The 23,046-nt window shown below is 36.7% G+C and overlaps 1 protein-coding gene and 1 non-coding gene across 11 annotated transcripts in view; one reads left to right on the top strand and one right to left on the bottom strand.

The window, feature by feature from the left end:
- Window positions 1-23,046, bottom strand: part of ALS2 (alsin Rho guanine nucleotide exchange factor ALS2) — an 86,604-nt gene that overhangs the window by 25,105 nt on the left and 38,453 nt on the right. For 7 of the 10 annotated variants that reach the window (XM_027123944.1, XM_027123898.1, XM_027123935.1 and 4 more), the window contains exons 9-17: window positions 20,517-20,699; window positions 18,677-18,848; window positions 16,511-16,691; window positions 14,344-14,409; window positions 9,959-10,121; window positions 5,942-6,073; window positions 5,410-5,538; window positions 4,970-5,040; window positions 4,505-4,571 (exon numbers count right to left, since the gene is read on the bottom strand). In XM_027123944.1, the coding sequence (XP_026979745.1) occupies window positions 4,505-4,571; window positions 4,970-5,040; window positions 5,410-5,538; window positions 5,942-6,073; window positions 9,959-10,121; window positions 14,344-14,409; window positions 16,511-16,691; window positions 18,677-18,848; window positions 20,517-20,699 (1,164 nt within the window). Of the gene's footprint in view, window positions 1-4,504; window positions 4,572-4,969; window positions 5,041-5,409; window positions 5,539-5,852; window positions 6,074-9,958; window positions 10,122-14,343; window positions 14,410-16,510; window positions 16,692-18,676; window positions 18,849-20,516; window positions 20,700-23,046 lie in introns of those variants that run through there. The other 3 variants (XR_003436560.1, XM_027123956.1, XM_027123962.1) reach the window with 3 other exon arrangements.
- Window positions 7,257-7,359, top strand: LOC113605491 (U6 spliceosomal RNA). The gene has a single exon (XR_003427252.1). It is a non-coding gene; the product is annotated as a U6 spliceosomal RNA (small nuclear RNA).

Genomic DNA, 23,046 nt, shown 5'->3' with positions numbered 1-23,046 from the left:
CAGCCAAAAATAAATAAATTAAATAAATTAATTTTTTTAAAAAAAGGACCTACAAAAACAAACCCAAAACAATTAAGAAAATGGTAATAGGAACATACGTATCCATAAATACCTTAAATGTGAATGGATTAAATGCTCCAACAAAAAGACACAGGCTCACTGAATGGATACAAAAACAAGACTCATGTATATGCTGTCTACAAGAGATGCACTTCAGACCTAGGGACACATATAGACTGAAAGTGAGGGGATGGAAAAAGATACTCCATGCAAATGGAAATCAAAAGAAAGCTGGAGTAGCAATACTCATATCAGATAAAATAGACTTTAAAACAAAGAATGTTACAAGAGACAAGGAAAGACACTACATAATGGTCAAGGGATCAACCCAAGAGGAAGATATAACAATTATAAATATATATGCACCCAACATAGGATCACCTCAATACATAAGGCAAATGCAGACAGCTATAAAACAGGAAATCGACAGTAACACAATAATAGTGGGGGACTTTAACACCTCACTTACCCCAATGGACAGATCATCCAGACAGAAAATTAATAAGGAAACACAAGCTTTAAATGACAAAATAGACCAGATGGACTTAATTCATATTTATAGGGCATTCCATCCACAAACAGCAGATTACACTTTCTTCTCAAGTGCACACAGAACGTTCTCCAGGATAGATCACATCTTGGGTCACAAATCAAGTCTTGCTAAATTTAAGAAAATTGAAATTATAGCCAGCATCTTTTCTGACCACAACGCTATGAGATTAGAAATAAATTACAGGGAAAAGAACATAAAAAACACAAACACATGGAAGCTAAACAATACATCACTAAATAACCAAGAGATCACTGAAGAAGTCAAAGAGAAAATCAAAAAATACCTAGAGACAAATGACAATGAAAACACGACAATCAAAAACCTACGCAATGCAGCAAAAGCAGTTCTAAGAGAGAAGTTTATAGCATTACAATTCTACCTCAAGAAACAAGAAAAATCTCAAATAAACAATCTAACCAAACAAACTAGTGGTTACCAGTGGGGAGAGGGAAGGGGGAAGTGGCAAGGTAAGGGTAGGGGATTAAGAGGTACAAGCTACTACATATAAAATAAATAAACTACAAGTATATGTTGTATAGCACAGGGAATATAACCAATATTTTATAATAACTTTAAGTAAAAAAATTTGAATTGCAAAAAAAAAAAATCTAACCTTACACCTAAAGGAACTAGAGAAACAAGAACAAACAAAACCCAAAGTTAGGTAGAAGGAAAGAAATCATAAAGGTCAGAGCACAAATAAATGAAACAGAAACAAAGAAAACAATAGCAAAGATCAATAAAGCTAAAAGCTGGGTCTTTGAGAAGATAAACAAAATTGATAAACCATTAGCCAGACTCAGCAAGAAAAAGAGGGAGAGCACTCAAATCAATAAAATTAGAAATGAAAAAGGAGAAGTTACAACAGACACCGCAAAAGTACAAAGCATCATAAGATACTACTACAAGCAACTTTATGCCTGTAAAATGGACAACATGGAAGAAATGGACAAATTCTTAGAAAGGTATAGCCTTCCAAGACTGAACAAGGAAGAAACAGAAAATATGAACAGACCAATCACAAGTAATGAAATTGAAACTGTGATTAAAAATCTTTCAACAAACAAAAGTCCAGGACCAGATGGCTTCACAGGTGAATTCTATCAAACATTTAGAGAAGACCTAAAACCCATCCTTCTCAAACTCTTACAAAAAATTGTAGAGGAAGGAACACTTCCAAACTCATTCTACAAGGCCACCATCACCCTGATACCAAAACCAGACAAAGATATTACAAAAAAAGAAAATTACAGATGAATATCACTGATGAATATAGATGCAAAAATCCTCAACAAAATACTAGCAGACAGAATCCAATAACACGTTAAAAGGACCACACACCATGATCAAGTGGGATTTATCCCAGGGTGCAAGGATTCTTCAATGTATGCAAACCAATCAATGTGATACACCATATTAACATATTGAAGAATAAAAACCATATGATCATCTCAATAGATTCAGAAAAAGCTTTTGACAAAATTCAACACGCATTTATGATAAAAACTATCCAGAAAGTGGGCAAGGAGGGAACCTACCTCAACATAATAAAGGCCATATAAGACAAACTCACAGCAAACATCATTCTCAATGCTGAAAACCTGAAAGCATTTCCTCTAAGATCAGGAAGAAGACAAGGATGTCCACTCTCACCACTCTTATTCAGCATAGTTTTGGAAGTCCTAGCCACAGCAGAGAAGAAAAAGAAATAAAAGGAATATAAATTGGAAAAAGAAGAAGTAAAACTGTCACTGTTTACAGATGACATGATACCATACATAGAGAATCCTGAAGATGTCACCAGAAAACTACTAGAGCTAATCAATGACTCTGGTAAAGTGGCAGGATACAAAATTAAGCACAGAAATCTTTTGTATTCCTATACACTAACAACGAAAGATCAGAAAGAGAAACTAAGGCAACAATCCCATTCACCACTGCAACAAAAAGAATGAAATACCTAGGAATAAACCTACCTAAGGAGGTAAAAGACCTGTACTCAGAAAACTATAAGACATTGATGAAAGAAATCAAAGATGACACAAACAGATGGAGAGATATACCATGGTCTTGGATTGGAAGAATCAATACTGTGAAAATGACTGTACTACCCAAAGCAATCTACAGATTCAATGCAATCCCGATCAAATTACCAATGGCATTTTTTATAGAATTAGAACAAAAAAATTTTAAATTTGTATGGAGACCCAAAAGACCTGGAATAGCCAAAGCAATCTTGAGAAAGAAAAATGGAGTTGGAGGAATCAGGCTCCCCGACTTCAAATTATGCTACAGAGCTACAGTAATCAAGACAAAATGGTACTTGCACAAAAACAGAAATATAGATCAATGGAACAGGATAGAAAGCCCAGAGATAAACCCACACACCTATGGTCAACTAATCTATGACAAAGGAGGCAAGGACATAAAACAGGGAAAAGACAGTCTCTTCAATAAGTGGTGCTGGGAAAACTGGACAGCTACATGCCAAGGAATGAACTTAGAACACTCCCTAACACCATACACAAAACTAAACTCTAAATGGATTAAAGACCTAAGCGTAAGACCAGACACTATAAAACTCTTAGAGGAAAACATAGGAAGAACACTCTTTAACATAAATCACAGCAAGATCTTTTTTGACCCACCTCCTAGAGTAATGGAAATAAAAACAAAAATAAACAAATGGGACCTAATGAAACTTAAAAGCTTTTGCAAAGCAAAGGAAACTATAAACAAGATGAAAAGACAACCCTCAGAATGGGAGAAAATATTTGCAAATGAATCAATGGACAAAGGATTCATCTCCAAAATAGAAATGCAAATCAAAACTACAATGAGGTATCACCTCACACCAGTTAGAATGGGCATCATCAGAAAATCTACAAACAAATGCTGGAGAGGGAACCCTCTTGCACTGTTGCTGGGAATGTAAATTGATACAGCCACTATGGAGAACAGTATGGAGGTTGCTTACAAAACTAAAAATAGAATTACTGTATGACCCAGCAATCACACTACTGGGCATATACCCAGAGAAAACCATAATTCAAAAAGACACATGGGGGGCTTCCCTGGTGGCACAGTGGTTGGGAGTCCGCCTGCTGATGCAGGGGACGCGGGTTTGTGCCCCGGTCGGGGAGGATCCCGCATGCCGCGGAGCGGCTGGGCCCGTGGGCCGTGGCCGCTGGGCCTGTGCGTCCGGAGCCTGTGCTCCTCAACGGGAGAGGCCGCGGCTGTGAGGGGCCCACGTACCGCAAAAAAAAAAAAAAAAGACACACGCACCCCAATGTTCATTGCAGCACTATTTACAATAGCCAGTACTTGGAAGCAACGTAAATGCCCATCGACAGACGAATGGATAAAGAAGATTTGGTACATATATACAATGGAATATTACTCAGCCATAAAAAGGAAAGTAATTGGGTCATTTGTAGAGATGTGGATGGACTCAGACCACCATACAGAGTGAAATAAGTCAGAAAGAGAAAAACAAATATCATATATAAATGCTTATATGTGGAACCTAGAAAAATGGTACAGATGAACCGGTTTGCAAGGCAGAAATAGAGACACAGATGTAGAGAACAAACGTATGGACACCAAGGGGGGAAAGTGGTGGTGGTGGTGTGAGGAATTGGGAGACTTGGACTGATACGAATACACCAATATGTATAAAATAGATAACTAATAAGAACCTGCTGTATAATAAAATAAAATAAAATAAAGAACAGCAACAACAAAATTCTACAGTCTTGGTTTAATGAAGATTTATCAGACATCATTATGGATCATTAGGCAAGCAAGAACAGTTTTTATTCCTTTCTTACCACCATAAGAGACAGAAAGAGCCAGGCCAAAGATGGAAGGAAAATACCATGATGGACTAACCTTTTCCTGGGGCGTTGATGAAATGAGAGTGAACTGCTCCTCGGGTGTAGTTATCTTTAGGCCATTCCTAAAACGTTCACAAGGATAAAGATCAGTAAGTATGACAACCTGTCATTACAACATCCATCCTCAAATATGAAAAGCAACTTGTTTATTTCAAAGGGATCAGAAGTCAATTAAATTTAAATATATTCAATGTTCTGGGTGTGGTTTCCACGGTGGGAAAAGGACACAGTTATTTCTCTGGGTTAAACTATGGGGATGAGAACAATGGAGAAGCCCTTCCACCACTTGTCATGATTTGTCATGCTCTTCACAGCAGGGCACTTACTACCTACGTACTGGGAGGGTAAGCCTTCTTGTGCAGAATGGGGAGGCCTCCTGAGCCTTCCCATTTTATTCATGTCTAAGGAAACAAACTGGCTAAGTAACAGAGGAAGGGAATGAGGTTGGGGGGACACTTACACACCACCAGCTTCTTCAGAAAGTGGCTCTGCCCACAGTGTGGCCAAGGGGAAAACATGGTGTGTGGAGAACTGAAACAAAGAACATGGAGACACATCTGAGAAAGCCCATGTGGGCCCTGGGGTCCCTGCTGCAGAACCCCTTTCAAATGGTTAAGTCCACCTCAGCCACATAGTCCTCATAACATAACTAACCCCAATGGTCTCGCCATGTCTGCTGCAAGGACCCCTTCAGATGGCTGACACTCATTTTCAAGTTAGAAACTAAAAAAGCTCCCTGAAATCTGGCCGGTACCACAAAAGCAAGCTAAACAGTCTCTTTTACTCAAGAGTTTCAGTAAAATCACAATAGTTTGTAAAATAAACTGATACTATGATTAATTAAATACTCATAGTACTGCACCTTCCAGGGCCTCTTTTAAGGTTAGGAATCCAGCATACCTGGGCATGGACTAGGGCATCATTAAAGAGAATGAACCAATTCACAGAAAACCTCCCAGCATGCTGCAGAGACAGGGCCCGGTTACTGCTCTCACACAGCAGTCGACGCTCTGGCTTCCTCAAGGAATCCTGGTATTAAAAACAAATACAAAATTGAAGTATCAAAATTATTTTCTGCAAAGAGAAGATGAAAAAGATACAAATGACATTAAGGAGAATTTGTTGGTCACAGCTTAGCTTGGTGTTAAACCTAAATTCAGACGGGATCCAAACATTTCACAAAATCAGTGCTCAAAGGAAAATAAAAAGATAGGAACAAACAAAAGAGGGAGAGACATATTCAGAAAGGATTCCTAGCCAGGAGGGAAGGTGTTGATATTTAAAGCCCCCACTGCTGTGGTCCTTAGTTGCCCTTAGAAAAGGGGTCATTAAAGCATTATTACCATAAATAAGTGAGAAACCGAGAAAATTATGGCAGCTGTTACGGATAAGCCTGCTGTTTGCTGGGATATCAACAATTGGCACGGTTTACCGTCATTTTTCCAGGAAAGGTCTTCCAGAAACCCAGCGTGTATTCTGCTTCCTTCCTTTTCCTGCCGAGATGGAGAGCAAGAGACTCATAACAAGAACTGGAATCCTGCAGTTTCTGGTATTCTGGAGATGTCTAGAGGCCAATAATTAAGGAGGGAAAAAAGAATATAAAACAATTGTCCAGAATTTGTAGACTCAGTGTGGTTTAGATATGTAGTAATAATTTAGGGAGGGAAGCCAGCCTAAGAACAGATATGGTACACTAAAGGGAGCTGAGGAAAAAGAAGACTGGTTCCAGAAAATCCTACCACACACAGGTACATATGAAATAGGGGAAGAACTCAAGGGGACAAGAAATATACACTGACAGTTATCAGTGAGGAGAGCAGCAGAGAACTCAGGATAGGCCAGGAATTCTCAGGGGTTTTGGTCTCGGGATCTCTCTGTTTTGCTTCTGTGGGTTATTATCTCCTGATATTTACCATATCAGAGAATAAAGTTTAAAAAACTTTATATCTTTATTAACTCACTTCAAATACAATAACATTTTTAATGAAAAATAACTAAAATTTCCAAAACAAAAAAATGTTTCATGAGGAAAGTGGCATTGTTCTACATCTTTTCCAATCTCTTTATTATCTGACTTAAAAGATGACAGCTGGATTTTCATATCTGCCACTGCATTTAATCTGTTAAGATTCTTTATTTGAAATAAATGAAGAAAATCTTGCTTTTTAAAGATATTTAGTCGGAAAAGGGAGGAGGATTTTAATAGCCATTTCATATAATTGTGGATATTCTCCTTTGAAACTATACCAAAACTTGTTAAGTGGTAGATTCTTAAAGAGTAGCTAAAATGTGGAATCTGAAACTACATCAAACTCTTTGTATCCTGTTACATTAAAATTCACTGGTCTATCCGACATTTTGAATAGATTTTTTTTTAAAACCTATGCATGATTTTATAACGTGTGAATTGGACATTTGAAAATTACTGGTTCAGTGAATTATGCAGATCTTCCAAATGTTGATACATTTTATTGTATCAAAAAGCACATTAAATCGTCAACAATCTCATCAGAAAGTCTTTAAATATTGGAAAAATGCCAAGCTTGCAGTGATACACACGTTTTCCACATTTTAATTTTTGCTTAAAAATTCAGATTTTATCATTGGCAACAAATACTGTCAGTTGTTCTCCTTGAAGTGACAGGCTCATTTAACCCCCTTTTTTGAGAAAGTATCTGTCAAATATCCAAGTCTGAATAACCACAGTTTATCTGTCAATTGTTCTTTCAAGTTAAAAAAAAAAAAAAGTGCTGCTTCAGCAGCACATATACTAAAATTGGAACGATAAGCAGATTAGCATGGCCCCTGAGCAAGAATGACGTGCAAATTCGTGAAGCGTTCCACATTTAAAAGAAAAAGGCAGCTTTCAACTCAAACGATCTCAATCTTGTGCTTTTCCTTGAAAAACATTCATACTTTGGGATGCAGCAGAGCTGCTTTCTGTGTACTCCCCATTTCATCATGCAGAATATTAAAAAGATGTTGTATTTCTGTGTGTGGTAACTAGACTTACTGTGGTCATTTCATAATATGTACATATATTGAATCACTATGTTGTATACCTGAAACTAATAAAATGTTATATGTCAATTATACCTCTCTCTTTTTTTTTAAAGATGTATACTCAGTGGTTGATGTTAAAAAGAATAATTTTTACTGCTTTACCAAGAATGTTTTTTAAGTGAAACCGGCAATTTTTGTTTGTTTATTTTGTTTTTTAACGGCAAGTACATGCCAGCAAAGAACACAATGACTGAGTATAGTTTGGTGCCACTGCCTTGATTCATGCTAAGGAGCCAGCAGTTTGACCCATCTTTATCTCTGCGCCATCAGTGCAAACGACAACACAGTGTAATCAGCAAATGTCTTAGTACTGTCCTGAAAACAGTTTGATCCTGCCATCTCCTGAAAGGGTCTCTAGAACCCCCAGGTGTCTGTGACCAAGCTTTGAGAATCAACCACGGGATAGGGTATAATTGCAGTGTCTTGTGGAGAGTGAGGAGAAGGTAAGATGAAAAGATGATTCCTCACATTCGTAATTACTTTACACTCCACAGTTCTCAGTCATTCATAGCCATTTTTTCCATTCATTTAAGGAACATTTAATGGTATCTACTACATATGGACTATTCTGTTGAATGCTAGGGATAAAAAAATAAGTAAGGCACAATCTTTGTCTTCTGGGAGCTTATAACTAGGCAGAGAAGACAGAAAAACATATAACATACCAGAATAATACACTGGTTTTGTTAATAGGTTATTGGAAGAGACAATATAGTAAAATAGTCAAAGGAAGAGACTCTGGAGCCAGAATGCTCTGATATGAATTCTAGCTCTACCAATTCTCAGCTATGCCTCAATTCTCTCATCTGAAAAAGGGGGATGATAGTAATAATATCTATTTCACAGAGTCGATGTGGGGATTAAATGAATATATATAACATGCTTAGAACAGTACATGGCACATGGAGTGCATTTAATAAATATTAGGTATTATTTTTATTTAAACAATTTTATACACATATAATGTCTCAGCTATACCTTACACTTACTAAATAACAATTCGCAGTGATGGAACATAGCCACGTGTTTTGAAAAACACAGACGATTTTGATCCCCAACCCTGGCTGAGGATCACCGACATAATGTGATAAGAAAATAATGGGGACAAAAAGTACTAGCAAAACACAGAGAAGGGAATAAGAGATGGGCAGGGAAAGGAGTGGAGTATGGTCAGAGAGGGCTTCATTTTCATGAGAAAAAGATTTTTGACTCAAGCCTTGAAGGTTTCCCATAATGAGGATAGAGGAAATATAAAGCATATGAGAACTATATCCAGGGAATCTGAACTAACATGTAGGACACAGGGTAGACTACAAGGCTAGAAACAAAAGAGAGTATCAGACTGTGAAGGGCCTTTAATTCCAAACTAAAAGAGCATGGATTTTTTACACAGAATTAGGACTCTTCAGACTGGAAATAGTACAGTATCAGACTCTGAACAATTCCAAGCTGATCTAGCTGATTTTTGATTAATTAAGGACATACTGAATGAAATCTGTATCTCATTGGGATATTTGTGTAGCTCAAACCTTCATAGCTGAAATTAGATCAGTTTGGGGTAACACTGAAACCAGACAAAAGAACAGACCCACAAGACCACCGTAGGATCAAACGTAGAAAGGCCACATCAATTCCTAGATCACTCTGGAGACAATATCTGTCCAGAGAAGGAGATAGATTCCAAGATTTGAAAAATCCTGAACTATAAGAAACACTAGAATCATTATGGTTTCTCTAGAGCCCTTCAGAATGGAAACAAAATAAAACAACACATTTCAGTACAATTTCAAAGGTGACTGCCTTAGGACCAGCTTTAACATATACCCATATCCTAGAGCAGTGCTAATTTTCTAGGACTCCACCTAACTAATTTAATACAGAAAGTGAACTCATTAACATTTGAGAAAATCCTGTAACACTGTGATTTCTCATAGCATATGCCAAGGTGACCCAAATACCTGGCATAAGTCTATCATGAGTCCAGGCTAGGTGCTGATGCCACGGCCGTACAAGTGTGAGTCATTATATAGGAAGCCAGGGTTTTAAACAGTTCTGTGTAATTGTACTCAGTATGTACTCAAACTTGGACAACTATTGAATGAGTAGCACAACTGGGTCTCAACTTTAGACTTTCATAAAATGAATAAAATTAATCTTGTTAAGGTCCTGAGACGAAACTGAATCTACAGCAAAGAACACTAGATATACCTACAGTCATACTTTCTTCTTTCATTTCCCTGAAGAAAAATAAATTTAGACACATTATAAATACTAAATTAGTGTAGCTCCAGATCTTGGGGTAGCATAATTCAAACAAACAAACAAACAAACAAACTATGATCCTTGACTTCCCAAGTGTCCAAAGGAGGTATACATGAGAGCTTACCACTTCAAAACAAGTAGCAAGCTTTAGCAAAACTTTGGCATAATTATGAAGTCGTCTGATTGGCAAGAAAAACAAGGTATTCAATATTTCCATCAATTGGGTGTTTTCATCATTCACTTCTGATAAATCTTGCAATAGTTCCTGGTTCTTATTTAGGAAGTCACTGAAGGTAGAGAAAAACAGGGATTCAGTTAATCATTTTGGTACTGACGACGTGCATGATATTGAGTAGAAATATTTCACTTGATACTACCTTTTTCAAAATGTACATTTTTAGGTGCTATGAAAGAAAGCACCAGAAGATTAATACAATGAAATAAACCAGATGTAATTAAAAGAATTTCCCTGCCTATAAAATGGGATTTGGGGGTATAAAAAGTAGCAAATGGTAGCAATAGTAACTCTGTAATAGAGATGGTTAATCACAGGCTTGTGCCTGAAGTTCTAGGAAATGAATCATACATCCTACAGTTTCAGGGAATAATTGGAGACCAGCTGACACATTTACCTGTTAATTTCCAAGCCAGAAGTTACAGCAACAAATGGCAAGACTAACTGCTCTAATTAGTTGTGCTACACAGAAATACTGGAGGAAAAAACAAAGCTCTTTGCTCTAACAGAATTGGCGTGGAATATTAAAATACTTCTAATTTCTTCTTTTTTTTAAAATTGTTTATCATCTAATAAGAGTTTATTACACGACAGTAACAAAAAGCTGTAGATACCAGTACTACAATTAACAGGAAACAGTAAAGCAAATTACATGTGCAGATTTTAATGTTGACATTGTCAAAAGCATTCAAACTGAAGCCAACATTTAGTTTTTATATTCAATTATATATAAGTTCATAATTAAAATTTTACTGCAAATTTTAAGCCTGATTAGTAACCCATTGAGACTATGCTCACCAGACTAAAACACTTAAAAGATCTGTAAAGTAGTAAGAGTCGGTGGAACAGAGTAATACTCATTATCTGCCACTTAATGAACAATAATTCTGTGCCAGGTACCACCCTGACCGCTTTACAAGCACTACACTACAATTCTCAGCTACAAGGCTTCAAACAAAACAATGTCACACAAGACTATAAAGCAAAAATGAATAATTTTATAATCCCTTAGAGAACTATGGAACAAAGAGATGTTTAACTCAGAAATTATAAAATATTATCTTAGAAAGATGGAAAAATATGTAATAATTTCCAGGAACTCATAAGTTCAACGGCACAAAGTGGACTGTTTTATAATGCAATTAAGAGAGCGTGCCCTGAGGAACATGGCCCAGATTTTTGTTTATATTGGCCTGTTGGATGTTTCTACTTCCTCCACCACATCCTATTGCTGAGATCAGCTGGGGAAACTTATTTAACCCTACAGAAGTATTCTGCTTTGACCTGCTCCTGAGAGATGGAGGTGGTACATGGTGAACACATACTCCCTCTGAACACATTTCTTCTGGATGCCCAGTACTAGACCAGAAATGTTCCAACACTTGTAAATCCCTATTACCTTTCTGGACTCACTCAAGTTCTTGCCTGTAGACTTTCCCAAAAGGGGCCCTAGTACGCTCTCAGAAAACCTGAACTACTCTGTTTAGCTTATCTTCTCTTGGGAGCTTTGAATCCAATAGTGGCAATATTGCTCTTTCCTTATATGGCTAGGTTTGCACTTGTTATTCAAAAAATAAATATATTAAAGGTAAAAACCACCCAAGTGTCCACTGACAGATGAATGGATAATCAAAATGTGGTATATACATACAATGGAATATTATTCAGACATATAATGAAACGAAATTTTGATATATGCTACCACATGGATGGACCTTGAAAACATTATACTTAGGGAAGTAAGCCAGATACAGAAGGACAACTACTATGATTCCACTTATATGGTACCTAGAGCAGGCAAATTCATAGAGACAGGGAGTAGAGGTTACCAGGGGCTGGGGTGGGGGGAGTCTCTGTTTAATGGGTACAGAATTTTTATTGGGGATGATAAGTTTTGTGTAGAGACAGTGGCTTACACAACATCTGAATGTGCTTGATGCCACAGAACCATACACTTAGGAATGGTTAAAATGATAAATGCTATGTATATTTTACCACAATATTAAAAATATATATATCTGATGATCAAACCACCAGGCTAGCCTGAGGTGAATGGCTAAGTGATAAACCAGCTAAGTGATGAAAGCTTAGGCAGATTCACTAACTGCCCATGGGCTCAATAGCTATACTCTAGAGATTCTCAAAGTGTTCTCTTTTTAAATGAATACCTTAAAGTAACTTAAATTACTGATTTTGTAAATAGAAGTTAAAAAAATGTCATTACTGCCTTTAACTATGTAAAAACCCTGGGGTTCATGAACCACTGTTTAGGAAATGCTGCCCAAATCCAAACTTAATATCTGCTTCCATAGCTCAGAGTCACCCAGAGTTCATTAATTGCTTTCCACTTGTCCAGGCTCTTGCAAGAGGCTTTCACTTATGTCATTTGCTTTAGCTGCTCTAACAAGGAATCAGGTCAACCCTTGAGAACTCGACTCTGAAATACTAGAGGAAGGTTACATTACAGAAGGGCTAAAAAGTAAAAGAATAAAAAGCGGTGTCATAATATTAATATTAAACAAAATAGCAAGATCAAGGATTTAAAAATTACTACATAAGTTTAAAATATAACACTCTTTAACCTGTCATTAAAAAAATAAAGGCTAAACCCCTATATTTTGGAAATGAATGAGCATGTGACATGAGTCAAATCATGATGGAAAGCAGAGAAATATTTAGAACTGAATGACTACAAAAACAAAATGGATCAAAACTTTTTACATACAGCTAAAGCAACACTTAGAGGGAAATTTATAGCCTTAGAAGAGCACTTTAGAAAAATTAAAAGATTGAAAAATTAATGAACTAAATGCTAAACTTATGAAGTTGGAAGATATGAACAGGTGAACATGAAGTAGAAGGAAATAAAAAACAGAAATTAGTGAAACAGAAAACAAAGAAAGGAAAGGATTAATTACAGCTTAATCTTTGAAAAGAATAACAAAAAAGGGTAAACTGCTGACAAGACTGACCAAGATAAAAAGATAAAAGACTCAAATCAATAATAATAGGGATGAAAAATAGGAGCTACAACAAATTATAGAGGTGAACACATCTTAAGACAATGATAAAAACATTATGCCAATAAATTTGAAACAATTTTCCAGAAAAGTATAAACAATTGAAGCTGAAAGAAGAAATAAAGACTTGAACAGACCTATTCATTAAAAAAATCAAATAGTAGCTTAAAAACTCCCTACAGTAAATGCTCCCTTGAAGACCATGCTTTTTAACAGATGATTTCTACCAAATCTTCAAAGTACAGATAATCCTCATCTGTACTTTGATAGAAAAAGAGAGGAAGCTCCCTAACTCATTTTATAATTACTAGTACAATCCTCTTACCAAAACTGGGCAAGTTCAGAAGAGAAAGAAAACATCATATTCACATAAATGCAAACATCTTAAATATTAGCAAATTGAATCCAGAAATGTATTAAAAAACTAATACATAAAGAGCACTGAATTTACCTTGGGAACGCAAGGATATTTAACATTTTTTAAAAATCAATTGCTCTTCAAGTTTTAGAAGGGAGCTGTTTAACCCTATAAATAATATTTACCAAAACCCTAAGGCAATCACGTTGAATGGTGAAATATTAAAAGCATTCCCTTTAAAACCAGAAATGAGACACAGTCATTACTATTCTTTCTATTAGGATATAAGATCAAAAGCAAACATGGCAAAACACTGACATCTGGGTTTCAACTTCAATCTTGGTTGTGAGTATATATTTGAAATGTTTACTATTAAAATATAACTGATTTTTTAAACCTGTCTTTCTTGCTAGGTCAACACTTGTTGAGAAACTACACAGTTCAGAATGGCTGGCTCATGCAAGGGGCTTTTATATTTATTACTTACCCAGAGACTAAATGCGAAAACTTTCCATTTGTGCAACACTTTGCACTTTTCTCTGTACTATCACATAAATATTTGTTCCTCACAACTGGGGAGAGAACATTCCCATTTTTCAGAGAAAAAAAGTTAGGCTCAATTTGGTGAGGAGAGCTGTCCAAAGTCTTGGGGATAATCAGTGGTAGCAGTAAAGAAGGACCCAGATCTTGTGGCTTTTTCAATACCATGCTACTTCCAATGATAATAAGGAGCTAATAACACCTATCTTTTATAAGATTTAGTGAAAGTCTACATTTTGATTTGTTTGGCACAAGGACCAAGTCAAAGCTTTTCCTGGGCACTCAAAAACACAGAATGCTATAAAACATGATCTTTGGTTGTTAGAATAATAACTGTAAAGTATGTATTTGCTTACATGGCAGGCTTAGCAAGAAGCTGGAATCCTCCCATAACCAGGAAATTTGTAATAGATGTGCAATACCTTGAGCAAAAAAGAAAACACATGTATATTAGTGTTAAAAAGTAAATTTGCTCTTCAGTTTTTGAACATGCATCTGGAATAGATACTTCTTGGAATCTGATCAGCGAGTTTCAGAACTTTTGTGATGCTAACATTCATGAACTGTAAAGGAGTGAAGAGAAGGGCAGGTTACATGATCACAACAGTCAGGAGAAAAAAGCCATTTCAGTAAAGATGTTAATAAGAATTTTTTTAAAACGCCTAAAGTTATGCAGAAGATGCGAGAATTTACTTGGTAGATTTTACTTTGGTAACTTAACAAACATGAGAAAAGATGACTAAAATTGTTGGATTTTTAATAAAAATTTTCTCTAATCTTCTCTTTAGGTTTCCCAATTAAGTCTTCAGAAATAAACAATAGAGAAGGTAAGAAAATATGTTAAAAGAGCTTAAGTGAAAAAGGGTTAGAAAATGTTGGTTAAGTATTGATGTACAGTTAAAGAATAAGTCTTGAAATACTGCTTTGCACCATGTACATTTCTTTCACACTCCTGGGCCGGTAAATGGAATCAATTGACTTTGAGAGAGAAGCCAAATTCCTACTAAAACCAGCCCAAGGTACTGAACACTTAAAAATGGTTACAGTGGTAAATTTTATGTTATGTGTTATTTTACCACAATTAAAAATAATTTGCGCTTCCCTGGTGGTGCAGTGGTTGAGAATCTGCCTGCTAATGCAGGGGACACGGGTTCGAGCCCTGATCTGGGAGGATCCCACATGCCGCGGAGCAACTAGGCCCGTGAGCCACAACTACTGAGCCTGCACATCTGGAGCCTGTGCTCTGCAACAAGAGAGGCCGCGATAGTGAGAGGCCCGCGCACCACGATGAGAGTAGCCCCCACTTGCCACAACTAGAGAAAGCCCTCACACAGAAACGAAGACCCAACACAGCAAAAATTAATTAATTAATTAATAAACTCCTACCCCCAACATCTTCTAAAAAATAATAATTTTAAAAATTCATAAACAAATCAAGATTTTTTTACTTGCCTGATCTACATGAATACATTATTACACTAAAAAAAAAAGCCCAAGGTATCAAAATAAAAGCATTTCCAAGCATAAGTCCTGATGTATCAGAGCAGAAAAAGAAGAAATACATTATGAGATCTGTACAAGTCAAAAAAGAAAAATTAATACTAGTAAAAGCTGAAACTTTCACACACAAAAAAATCTAGTTTCAAAAAGTAAATTCGGATCATATTATGCTACTTTTTTAATATCTGAAATATGATGACTTAAAAGACTCTAATCAGGGTATTTCCTCCCAGGCCATAGCTTCAAATATATTTAATTTTGCTTAGACCTAAAATCACATACATCTATCTGCACATATATGCCTTAAGTCTGAAAGGAGATACACTAAGATTATTAACAATGGTTATTTCTGGTGGTAGGATTATGGGTGACTTTAAAATCTACACTTCAGATCAACAGCAGGACCTAATATACATTAAAATAACACTTAAATTATGCCTTACATAAGAAAAAGTGAGAAATACTTAAAATTTCAAATACAGTTGGGATATTTTACTTGAAAAACATGAAAAGAACCTTGGATCACTATCTTAGGTTTTATTACAAAAATATCGTTATTTTAAAGGTAGCTTGGTCTTTAAACTCTCCATGTACACAATAGTGAAAAGCAGGCACTGGAAGAGCTCCATATTTACAATCAACAGTTGGTCTTAAAGTAATTGCTTAGTTACCTATTTCCTCAAATTTTAGTATAATTTACTTCAGGAAACAAAATTGTTCTCCAAAGAACCATATTTATTATAATACTTTTTTGTAAACTAAGTACACTGTCAATCATTCTGCTAGAATACAGAAGGAAATTTGAGAATGCATTATATTGAAATATTTTTTCCCCTCTTAGAGCAAACTAAAATTTTAGCAATGCAGAACTACAGTTGTCTTAAGATTAAAACGCTGCTTTTCAATTTCTATTACCTTATATTATAGCACTCTCCCTAATCTAGTCTCTTTTGATTAAGGGACTGTTCTCCTTGGCAGAATAACCCTGCAGAGACTCAACATGACACAGGACTGGATACTTGCTCTGTATAACTATCCAAGAAGAGACTTGCATGCTTCAGGATGACCAAACTCCTGGCTTCCTTTATTCCCTGAAGGAAGCTGCTCAGTGAGGTTCCATGTTGACCAATTAGGTAACACAGCTTGCTGAACCGGCTTGCCACCTCCTGCAACAGCTGGACTGTACTTGCAGTGCCCAAGTTTTCTGGAACAAAATGATGATGATGATGATGATAACATAACCGAAAGATTCATTATCTGAACACTTTTTTATGACCAAGATTACGAATTTCCCTCTTCTAAAAATACTTAACATGCTGAGATGTACTCTCAACTATGGAGCCTAAATAATCAGTGTTTAAAAAAAAAAAAAGGCAAATTCAGAGATCACGGTAGCCAGTCATTTGAGGAACCTGTTAAAAACATTCACAGGACCCTACAGATTCTGACTCAGTAGGCCAGAGTTAGGATCCCCCGATGGATATATTTTCTTTAAAAAGTGCCTTCCAGTAATTCTGAAGACCAGCCAAATTTGAGAACCACTGTGCTAATCCAATTCTCCTCTCATTTTGAAGATAAGTCATCTAAGGCCAAGAGAAAGGAAGTGAATTATCTAATTTCACAAAACTGGTTAGTGACAGCCAGGAATTAAACTCACTTCTATAGCTATAGCTTGGTTAACATTTTCAACTTTTGTACTGATTTCTGCTCTACCTGTCCCTTGGACAAGCCCAACCCTTCACTGCAGACAGAGCAATCCAAAAATCAGACTGCCTTGGTCACTCATAACTTTACAGAGGGCATCAGGAGATTATTGCTTTTTCCCAGTCCAAAGCTCCCAATTTGGAGGACTTTTCTCCAACCAGTGAGGCTGATGAGCAGACCAGCTAAAACCAACAAAGAAGTCAGGAATCAGAACAGGAAAAGCGCAAGTTTCACTTTCCTTTCAGAGCAATCCAGGAAGCTTCCAGCTTGGATTGCTTCCATATCCCTTGCCAAAGTCCTGGGGTGTTGAGCCCACCCACTGGAGGGGAATTTATAGAACAGGAACTCTACAACATTTAAAAAAGCAAAACATACTAAAACCAAAACAAATGCAGGTAGTCCCCAACTTACAAAGGGATTGAATTTGGAAAGACTATAAGTTAGATGTTTGAAAAATAGAAAAGCAACTATACTCCAATTAAAAAATAAATAAATAAGTAAAAGCAACTATACTCCAATAAAAAATAAAAAAAAAGAAAAGTAGACGTTTTCCCATTAAAAATAATGGGCTGACCTACACAAGCCAACGTCACCTTAAAGTGGAAAAATGACGTACGATCAAGGAAGAATTTAAGTACTACAGTATTGGTCTGAATTCTGTGTCCACACAGGGGGTCAAGGAGTTCAGGAGAAAGAAAGAGAAAAAAAAACATCCTGTCCATCTTCTGAGTGTAGGGCCAAACCCTGAAAAATTTTTGAACTACGGGAAGTTAACCTTTAACAGCCCACCCCCATCTCCATTTTGCATTCCTTTCTAACCTCCTCGATACCCCAAGAGGGGTCTATATGCTATATCCTAGTATATCTGGACAGTAGCATCCCATCTAGGACTATTGTAATCTATTTTCCCCATATTGTCTCCTTACCTTCAATCTCTCTTGTAACTGATTACAGCTAAGAAAAGGGATCAGATTTAATCAATTCCTGCTAATGTTGGGTAAGACCCTTAACACTCTTACAGTTATCCACATTTTTAGAGACTACTTGTAAATCCAAATGAAGTTCTACTTGATAAAATTCTAAGAACCAGAACAAAGAAAATGAAAAATTTGGGTAGCATATAACGTAAGGTATCTTAGGACTAGAGGGGCTAGAAGTGTTGTTTAGAAGTCTGACTCCTAGGATCAACTTTCCCAAAGTTGTTCTGCCTCTCTGCCATGAATCTTCTGAAAGTTCCATTTTTCTACTTCTACAAGTGAAAGGAGCTCTGGGGGTGGAAGGATAGGGGCAGCTGGGCTATTGGCAAAGTGGAAATAGTTTGTAAGTTGTTGACTACCTGTGCACAAAAGAAGAGACTGGAAAGAAAGGAGAAGAGTACAACTCAAACAGAAAGTTTTCTGTATTTGTGATATAGAAAAAACAGATAAAACAAGAGTTCTGATAATTGAGTGGGTGGAAAGAGCGGAGGGGGGAGGTTCTACTTACCTAAACTGAGAAGAGGCCTCAGAATCTGAGACTTGATATCACTTAGTTTTGAATAGAACTGTCTTTCTGTAGTAGCCAACTCATGGAGACTGGCAATATATCCCATAATGTTTTTGTCCACCAAGGCTAGATAGCTGTCTTTTCCTGCTGTCACTCTGCTTATATATCCAAGCTAAAACAGGAAAAGAAAAAGATTAAAGATAAAATATAATTTATTAGTAGCAATTTGGGCACTGAAGTTGGCTGATATCAGCTGGTGAGAGCCAATGCAGGAATTCTGCAGCAAGTTGCTTATTAAATCGTCAGTAGTTTGAAAGTGGCAATAGGGAAATTACCAGAAAAAATTGGAAAACACTATAAATCAGAGCTTTTGGTTTTATTTCGATTTTTGGGGCTGGTTTACCAGTACATTGTTGTTATATACCTATAGCATGATCTATATATAACTATATATATCTATACTATTATTTATTCCCACAATACCTTTTATTTCATTTTACATGTGGTTAGAAACACAGAACCTCTAAATATACAAAGATCCAAATGATACAGACACATGCCTCAGGACCCCTTTTTGCATGAAATAGATGAGAGCAGAGAGGATCTCTATGCTGTATGTCAAAATATCAACGATCTAGGAGCTATCTTTTAAAAGTACAACAGAAAGGGGTTTTCTTTAAAAGGGGATTTTGTCATTTATTCATGACACCACTGAATAAAAACTTTTGATGCCTTTTGTCACATATCCCTATTAAAGTAGGCAACCAAGCTGCAGGCCAATAGACTATTAACAGCCCATGGTAACTAAAGACACATATTGAGTCTCATCTCTTTCATCAGCCTATTTCATCCTTCATCTGGACTGTGGAATCTTTAATGAGGAATGTGGAGTCAGGGTCAAGAACTACAGAGAGGCAATTAGTATGTCTGGAATAACTGTCTAATATAGGTCAAGAACCAAATCTTGGCCAGTGTTACCTTTAGCAAGAAAGATCTCACCCCTATATACATTCAGAGCTTACATATTTAGCCATAAAAACAAACACAAAGGATAAAAAACAATCCATAGGATATATTAGTCAGTAAGAATAAAAAATCCAGAATGTACTAGGAATGTTAATTTCCTTGCAGTGTATCACTTTGAGGGTGTGAGTTACTGAAGTGGGGAAAAAGAAAACCAGAAACAGACCAATGGTTTTATGTTTATGAAAAAGAGGTAAGAAGTGGGAAAGCAAAGAAATTCAGATCAATGAAGGAAAAATGAGGAAACAGTAGTAAACAAAATGAAAAGCTAAGAAAAGAGGGGAAGTGATGGGAAACAGAGCACTGTTTGTGGCCTGTCAGGTCTGCCACGAGCCCACCTCAGGCCCCTGCAATTTTTACTTCCCACTTACAGTTAAAAATTCATCTATTCAATTTCTATTCGGATTCATCTCTGAGGACTCCATGAACACAGTCAGAAGACTTCGCTGTGAAATATGTATTTTAATATCCCTATGTGAGGGTGTTAATCCAACAAATATAGAATATTTACTATGAGGACCCAACAGTAAATGAGAGAGCCTAAAACCCCTACTGTTATGAATCTTACAGTAAAAGGGAGGACAGACAATAGACAAAATAAGTAAGCTATATAGTGTGTGGGATGATGATACGCACTGTGGAAAGAAATAAGGGAGGAAAAGGAGATAAGGAGAGAAGGGGGATGGCAAGTTGGTTTGCAATTTTAAATACATTAGTCAGAGACACTTAATAACAGGCATACCATACAAAAGCAACAGAAACAAAAGACTTCTCATGTGTTATAGAATGTGGGCCTTAGGATCCAATTCCTGTTCACCTTACTACAGGAGAGAAGTATTGGAGTCTTAGTACCACTGTGATTCTCTGGAAGGTTGTCACCTTCTGTCGGGTCCTGCCGGCCACTGTAACATAATCCAGGCTGGAAGTCTTCGGTATCCACTAAAAACAGGGAATAATCCTGGCCTGCAGCTACACTCCAGACTCCATTTTCACTGTTCACCTGCAACGACAGGAGGACATTGTCTGTCCAAGATGAAGGAATCTGATGGAACTCCAAATCCACGGGAAATGGAATGTTAAGTTACTTGAACAGGTGGAGTACAAAGTCAGTCACATCTCTAGATGGCAAAACTCACCCAGCAATGTACCCGATTAACTGCAGAACAGATGCAGGAGTGAGAAGGGACCCTTGTTCAGCCTGTAAATTTAGAACTGGATTGTTTTATAAAAAACTGAAATTTAAAAAGATAAAACCATACATTTGATTTTTTCACTGTTATTTTTGGAAGTTGCCACAGACTCAGCTTGTACAACAAAGGCCCAGAAACTTCTAGAGCCCTATGCTGACAGCTAGGACACACCTTTGTCCATACATATTCTGCTATGTGCACAAAAATCAAGGTGAAAAGAAAATCTAACAAGGCTAAATTCCATCCTGGACAACTAAACCCATGGGTGCTAAAGCTGTTTTCCCACTTGGAACTCACTATCTCTCTGATGTGACTTCACTGTGTCCCAGGATGTTGAAAAAGGCAGGACCCCTTAGAAGCCCATCTACATCGATCCCCTAGACCAGTGGTGCTCAACGAGTAGTCTTTGCAGCAGCAGCAGCAGCAGCAATCATCTAGGAACATGTGAGAAATGTACACTCAGGCCACATGGCTACTGGGGGGTCCGACCGGGCAACCTGCTTTGACAAGCTCTCCAGGTGATTCTGATGTATGCCAAAGTTTGAGAACCACTGCCTTAAATCAATGGTTTTCAAACCTTAGGATTCCACACAGTGACTCAGGAGCCACCATGGAAAGGCAGGCGCCAGGGTTTTGCCCCCAACCCACCTCCATCCTTCAACTAAAATAGTTCCACAGTTATCTGTTTTAGGTAGGGGATTCTGCATAAGGTTTCATTTGAAGGAAGTGTTCTGCTAATGAAAACTACTGTCCCAGCCTGCAGACCCAGCTTCAGCCATGACTCATATAAGAATAAGCAAAAAACTTCTAATCTGTTAGATTCTCTGTGTCTAGATAGGGTTCAAATCCTAGGTGATTAGGGAATATGTGTGTGTGTGTGTGTGTGTGTGTGTGTGTGTGTGTGTGTGAGCGTGCACACACACGTCTCCACTACTTTATAGTTATCCTCTTCCAGCATGACATTATTTTCTCAAATTCAGGCTACCCAAATAACTGACTTCCTGTTGGTTTTGCAAAGAATGAATTAAAATTTTTGGAGAAGGAAAGAGTAGTCTTCTTAGTCTCTAATCAAAACTAATTCAGATCTCACTCTGCCTTGACTTTAATTCACATATTAATTAAAATGACTTCAAAATGTTTTTCTCACCCCTCCCCCCAAAAAAACCCCAAAATAATGATGTTGTATTTTCATACACACAGTTAAAGGGTAACAAAACTAAAACCTTATAACAAATTCTATTCTCTCTTGTCTGACTCTAAAATTTTAAATAAAAATTATATTTCCAGCGTCTCCATGCTATAGTACAAAAGTTTCCTTAGTATGAATAGATGCATATTCTACTTTATTCAAATAACAGAAAACAAGGAACAGTGAGTTACCATATTTTTATTTGTGATAAAATATCAGAAATTGAATAGCTTACCACTAAAATGTTTTATGCTGAAAATATTTAAGATTGGAGCTAGAATTAACAACTGTTCCCTAATGTTTTATTTAAGTCTTTTCTTCCCAGTAAAATTAAGTTCACTGGAAGGAAAGGCAGCATGTAAAGGTCTTATATAGTGATGGACGCATAGTGTACACTGAATACATGAATCAGCAGAATATGTATTAACTATAGCTTATATGTGAATGATGTTCCTGAAACTGAAGTAACTATACTTTTTTAGTCTCTATTACTCTCAGTGGAGAGAGCATGTGTTGGGATAGGGGAGATATCAGAATCAAACTATGAATACATGAGCTCCACATTCCATTCTGTTAGCCTACCAGGCTATCAGCATGCCTACTCCCTGCCAACAACATCCCCCAAAACAAACAAATCTTATATAAGGAGTCAATACTATTGATGAATTTTGTATTTCTGCAGGACCTTGTGGCAGAAAAAAAGGTTGAGAAACAGTCCTCTAAAACTGCATCAAAGGGACTAGAAGTTACCAATCTCTGAATAGCATTACATAAACTAAAACCAATTCACACAGCAGTGAAGAAATTATCTATGCTTTTAGCTTCCCTATAGAAAATTAAAAGGGTTAAAAAAGGTTTTACTACTATGTATGTAAAAACAAAACAAACAAAACAAAACAAACCATCAAATAATGTTATACAAAAGTCACACTTAAAAGTCAAACTTAGGTGAGAAGTCAGAGTAGGCA

This window comes from Aethalodelphis obliquidens, unplaced genomic scaffold, assembly GCF_003676395.1.
Source record: "Aethalodelphis obliquidens isolate GAN/ISIS:26980383/991018 unplaced genomic scaffold, ASM367639v1 scaffold2, whole genome shotgun sequence".
Taxonomy (NCBI): Eukaryota; Metazoa; Chordata; class Mammalia; order Artiodactyla; family Delphinidae; genus Aethalodelphis; species Aethalodelphis obliquidens.
This window is presented reverse-complemented; position numbering and strand designations above follow the sequence as displayed.